This window comes from Nestor notabilis, unplaced genomic scaffold (genome assembly GCF_000696875.1).
Source record: "Nestor notabilis isolate BGI_N333 unplaced genomic scaffold, ASM69687v1 scaffold12317, whole genome shotgun sequence".
Lineage (NCBI taxonomy): Eukaryota > Metazoa > Chordata > Aves > Psittaciformes > Psittacidae > Nestor > Nestor notabilis.
In genome coordinates this window covers 58,267-64,266 of record NW_009937845.1, presented here as the reverse complement: position 1 = coordinate 64,266, position 6,000 = coordinate 58,267, and the positions used below count along the sequence as shown (strand labels likewise).

At 38.5% G+C, this 6,000-nt stretch overlaps 1 protein-coding gene across 1 annotated transcript in view; it reads left to right on the top strand.

Moving 5' to 3' along the window:
• Positions 1-831: 831 nt before the first annotated feature.
• LOC104409230 (utrophin-like) overlaps positions 832-6,000 on the top strand; it is a gene marked incomplete at both ends in the record, with an annotated part of 43,068 nt that continues 37,899 nt past the window's right edge. The window contains 6 exons of the mRNA XM_010019040.1: positions 832-981; positions 1,746-1,907; positions 2,263-2,391; positions 2,854-3,027; positions 3,632-3,787; positions 5,465-5,635. Coding sequence (XP_010017342.1) covers positions 832-981; positions 1,746-1,907; positions 2,263-2,391; positions 2,854-3,027; positions 3,632-3,787; positions 5,465-5,635 — 942 coding nt within the window. The remainder of the gene's footprint in view (positions 982-1,745; positions 1,908-2,262; positions 2,392-2,853; positions 3,028-3,631; positions 3,788-5,464; positions 5,636-6,000) is intronic.

The window sequence follows — 6,000 nt, the reverse complement described above, 5'->3', positions numbered from 1 at the left end:
TAGCCTTGCACACATCTCTAATTCCTCATTTCTTTCTCATAGTATGGGTGTTTGTACAGAGGCATCTGAGCCAAGCTCCAAATGAAGCCAACTCAATGGCTGGAGCAGCTGAAATATCTCTACATCACTCCAAACACTTATTAATATCTCTACATCACTCCAAGTACGTATTACAGGTGCTGGCAACTGACTGGGAGTGTTGGGATGGATCAGTGCCACCCTCCCCAACACATCTAGTTCTACACTTCAATAGACTGAAATATGTGGAAAGGGGTGGAATCACCATCCATGGAAGTGTTCAGAGACTGTGTAGATGATGCCCTTAGTGACATGGTTAGAAGTGGGCTTGGCAGTCCTGGGACTTGATGACCTTGAAGGTCTTTTCCAACCTAGTTCATTCTATGTGTTGAATATTCTAATTCTTCAAGTTAAATGAACATACTACTCTGAATATGGAATGAGTATTTATAAGATCCTCTACCAAAAAAAAAAAAAAAGCTGAATTTTGCTGCTCATGATTCTGCCATACTTAGTATCATGATAAAACTGTATGTTCTCTCCTGTGCTGTTTAAATTGATTAATTCCTTCCATCACTATAATATAAAATGATGTGAATAGGTGAGAAGTGCTGTGAAGTTTAATTATTTAAAGGAAAATGTCCACTGTATTTGCCTTGTACCATCGTGGATTAAGCCATAACTAATTCATGCTTTTAGAGAACTCTCAAGACATTTGAAGTGTAAAACTTCAGTGCATGCAGCCAGATTTCCACTTCTGAAAATGCAGCAATACTCAGTGTCTTGACCTTTAAAATTTTTTCTGCTAATTAGTCCCTGGAATCGGTCCTGCGTCATCCAGCTGATAATCGAACCCAGATTCGGGAACTTGGGCAGACACTGATTGATGGAGGGATTCTTGATGATATCATCAGTGAAAAATTGGAGGCTTTCAATGCCCGCTATGAGGAATTGAGTCACTTGGTAAGAATCTGGGGGCAGGGTTTGAAGTAGTCTGGGTTTTTCAGCTCAGTGGTCTGAAATGATTTCTATTAGTTAGCTGAATTCATAGATGCAGGACTGCAATACAGGAAAAGAGGAAAAACCTTCAGTGTTGTCAGCTGTTTTCAATTTGAAATAATGCCCTAATAGCAAGATGCTTTCTTCAGTCTCTCTCTCCCCGACTTGAGTCAGGTTTTGTTTTGCACACTTGCACACCCTTGCACTGTGGGGAACCCCTGGTATTTTTCCAGGTAATTTTGACAAAAAGGAAATTCCAATCTGAAGGGGGGGACAGTGCAATAACTGAGGGTAATATTCCCTTCCTACTGCCATAAATACTGATGAGCTGCTCACTAACTGTAAAAATAAGGAACATAAGTGATATTTTCACTCTTTAAAATAGCTAGGAAGAAGTTGCACTGAAATAAGGAACAGAAGGAAAACATTCTTCTCATTCCCCATCTATTATGTTGTCCCCTTCCTGTACTTCACTATCCTGTATATCTAGCAGCAGAACTCTACTTCTATGCCACTATCTTTCAGTTACTAGTATGAATCACAGCAGGCTTCAAAAATTGTTGCCTTCTAGGGCTTACTTTTGCATTTTTCTTTTTTTTTTTTTTTTTTTTTAGACAGTCCTCCTGGCATATGATTTTTTGGGTCTCCCCCACCTTGGCTGGAGAAAGTTTAGTGTAATTCCTATTGAATTATTGCTTCATCTTGTCTTACCTTTCTGTCCCACTCAGGCGGTGAGCCGGCAGATTGCCTTGGAACAGCAGCTTCAGACCATGAGAGAAACCGACCACATATTGCAGGTCCTGCAGGAAAACTTAGCAGAGCTGGATAGACAGTTGACATCTTACCTGACTGACAGGGTAGATGCTTTTCAGATGCCCCAGGAGGCTCAGGTATTCATTCCAGTATAGCTTTTCACTACAAAACATTCTGAAATATCTCATGATAGTGCTCAGCCTAGACTTTGTAATTCATGAAGGCTTCATTTCAGTCCTGTGCTGATGCGCTAGGTGATATCTTTTGTAATCTGGATTTGTTTCCTGTTTTAAGAAGGTTGTATTGAATAACAGTCTTAACAGTTTTCGGTTTAGCAAGCTGTCACCAAACCCAGAACATTTAAAATCTCGTAGTGTTTAAATTTTGTAGAATGGATTTACTTCTGGTGGATGATAGGTGGTAGACAAGTTCCTCTTCCCTTCTCTACAAGCAGTTTGTGACATTTTTTTTCCTGTTTCTATGATGTGGCAGAAAATTCAAGCTGAGATTGCAGCTCATGAATCCACCTTAGAGGAGCTCAAGAAAAGTGCTCGCACTTTCCCTCCTGCTTCTCCTGAATGCAGGTCTCCCCGTGGTGGAACTCAGCTGGATGCTTTGCAGGTAAAAGTGGGAGTCACACTAAGAACTTAAATGTGAAGAGCTTCTGGTTTTCAATTATGCACTGCTGTTGTCAGTTTGTAAATTGCTTGGTGCAGTCAACCGAGCCTCAGAAGTAAATAGTATATGCTTTCATTAGGAAACAAGCAGTACTGCATGAATTGAATAAGGAAGTTTAAATTTCATATGTATCATGGGATTACAGCTGGAAGTCAGAAAGTCTATGTATTTTAGTAGAATGGATATTTTCAAAGTGTATGATGCAGAATTATAGCTCTCTTGCACCTCACGTGCAGATTAGGAATAGGTGATAGAATTTGGCTTGGCAAATAGCGTTGCCTGTATACTGACTTGTGGTGGCGTGAGAGGTGAGTTAGAACTGTGGGGGGAGATGCTTTAAATGTTATTTTTTGAAATGCAATGTTAATTTAAGACATTCTGCTAACATAATATTCCTTAAAACAGAGAAAACTCCGAGAAGTATCTACAAAGTATCAGCTTTTCCAGAAACCAGCCAATTTTGAGCAGCGCATGTTGGATTGCAAGCGGGTGTTGGATGGTGTAAAAGCAGAACTTCATGTATTGGATGTGAAGGATACTGACCCAGATGTAATCCAGGCACATCTAGACAGGTGCATGGTAAGTATGCAGTGTTCTTAACTTCTGCTTGGGAGGGTTTGGTTTTTTTTTCTTGTGAGATTCTTCTCGCTGAAACTCTCTCCTGAGGAAATTTTGCTTAGTGTGCTGATAGAACTGTTAGAATTCTTTGCAAAACACCAACAAAACTATTGGTAATTAAAACCCCCTAATTCTGCTGTGTGAGAATGTGGACATAGGAGGAGTGGATTGTTGATCACAGATACGATGGGATAGCTGAGTTTCTATAAACTCCCTTCCCTAGTTCATTCTTGTGTTCTGGAGAAGTATCATTTCTCGGGCAAGTTTGCTTTTGTTCAATATTCAAACAAAGCAAGTACTACGCATAATATCAAGTAACGATCACAGCGTTAGCCTTACCACATGTGGTGATCTTACGGAGTGCTAAATTATTGGAATAATTCTCTTTCTTGGGTGGTGAAACTTAAAACTAGAATAAAATATCGACAGTTTGAAATCTGAGCAGATGTTGTTCTTAATCCATAGCTCGGAGTTTAAGTGCAGCCAGGGTCAGGTCCCCAAATGAAGCGAAGTCAGAAAATCTGCACTACAAATTGATCACTAACATACATATTTGTGTTTTTAGAAACTCTATAAAACCCTCAGTGAGGTGAAGCTGGAGGTTGAAACTGTCATCAAGACAGGAAGGCAAATTGTACAGAAACAACAGACAGATAATCCCAAAGGGATGGATGAACAGCTGACAGCATTGAAATTTCTTTATAATGATTTGGGGGCACAGGTAAGAAAACCAAATTATGTATGAACATTTGTCTGCATATAAATTCCCTTCTTTGTTGTTTTGATCTCAGATGCCATTTATAAGTTTGATTATGAAGCTGATTCTGTATAGGCTAGTTGCTATAATCAAGACCAATCAGTTGAGAGATCAAAGATCATGCATAACAGTCCTTCAGTTGTGCAAGACCCCTGTGCTCACAGTGTGTTCCTGAAGGGAAGGTAGCCTCAAAGAAAGAAAGGTTCACAGGTCTTTCATCATTCTAGCAAAGCTGGTCTGCTAGTCATTGAAGTCTTTGAGCACTGTTGTACCTTCTCTGTAAAATAGCCTGCAAAATAATTTGCTATCAGATTGTCATATGAGAAGTTTGAGTAGATGTAAATAGTTGATGTAAATTTTTTTAGGAGGTGTCATGATGATTTCTAATTGTAGAAAGGGTTGCCCAGAGAGGCTGTGAATTGTACTTCTCTGCAGGTACTCAATACCCACCTGTACAGGATCCTGTGCAACCTGCTGTAGGTGAATCTGATTTGGTCAGTGGGGGTGGCCTAGATGATCTCCAGAGGTCCCTTCCAACCCCAACCATTTTGTGATTCTGGTTGCCGTTGGTATGAAAATAGAAAATGAAGGCAAACATGTATTTCACATGAACTGCATTAAATATGATTTGAACAATTTTCTTAGTAATTTTGTAGTTTATCAAAGTGTTTAAAAAATGCTTAAACCCTTAAGGGATGGGGGGGAGGGGGAAATCTGAGATTCTTTTCCTACCTAAACTAAGGCAGAAATCCAAGCAGAATTGTGCCTCTTCAGTGCTCTGTGAATTAAGCTGCAGGCAAGTGGCCAGATCACACTGTCGGAAAATCTTGAAATGGGCCCTAGGAAATTCTATTGTTGTAAAGTGGAGAATGCTCACGAAGGTGTGTCGTCTGGTGGAACCTGTACATTTATAATGCAGAAAGCATGTAGACAAGAAATTGGGAAAGGATTGAGGGGCAGAGTTGTTTGCAAACTAATGTTATGATTTGGTTTGTGAGCTGAGATAGAGGGCATTTTTTCGAAATGTCAATTGATTCTGACTGCTATGGTTGGATTTATTCTCAAGTCTGTGTTAGTTTGACCAGACTAATTGTGTAGCCAGTATGAAATTGAATTGATTATACTGCAGCAAGCACCAAATTTCATATTCACTTTACTGAGATGTCTTCATGGGCAGACTAGATTTTCAGTGAAATTTTCTTTGCAGCTTTCTCCTAGCAGGTCTATCAAAATAAATAAAAGAACTGAATTTTACCTGTGTGACTGACTGGATTCTATTTCCCCTTGAATTTCAGTTAAACAATAATAATAAACAAAGTTTAAACATCAATTTGGTTATTACTAGCTATAAATAAGTTGGTATGTGGGTTACTTTGTCTCCTTTAGTCTATCTTAATTTAGAATTATTCTTGTTTTATATATTATGCTTTGTATAGAAACATGCAGATGTTTATAAATGATTTTTCTTTTCAGGGTCCTTCCCTAATGCGAGATAGTCTTATAATGGAAGGATTTTATATATTTGGGTGGATATTTCAGCTGGCTAGCACTTTTGGTTTCTGTTATCTTTTAAAATCGTTTCATTTTCTTCTTTTTTTTCTCTCTCTTTTTTTTTTTTTTAATTTTTTATTTTATTTGCAGGTGACAGAAGGAAAACAAGACCTTGAAAGAGCATCCCAGCTGGCACGCAAAATGAAGAAAGAGGCTGCTTCTTTGTCAGAGTGGCTAGCTGCCACTGAGGCTGAGCTGGTGCAGAAGTCCACTTCAGAGAGCTTGCTTTCTGACCTGGATTCAGAAATTGCCTGGGCCAAAGTAAGCACACTCTAAATGTGTATAGAATAAATTCTTAACATTATGTCAATACTATTTAGATGTGGCTGTTAATTTAAATCCCTCTAACTTGGTTCTAAACTTCTTATATAATGAAATTTTAGAAGATCTGATAGATGATTTTCAGTACCATGCTGAGGCTGATCTGCTTCATCTCGGGCATCTTGCCTCAAACGTACATGTCAGTGAAATATTAAAGATATTATTGAATGTTTGGTATTAATAGGTATTTAAGCAATTTACTGTATCTAGCACAGTTCATAAGTATAATAACTATAAGCAAATATAATTTTGGGCAGGGTCAAATATTTTACTAGTAGAGGAAACTAAGTTCAGTGGCATTTTAA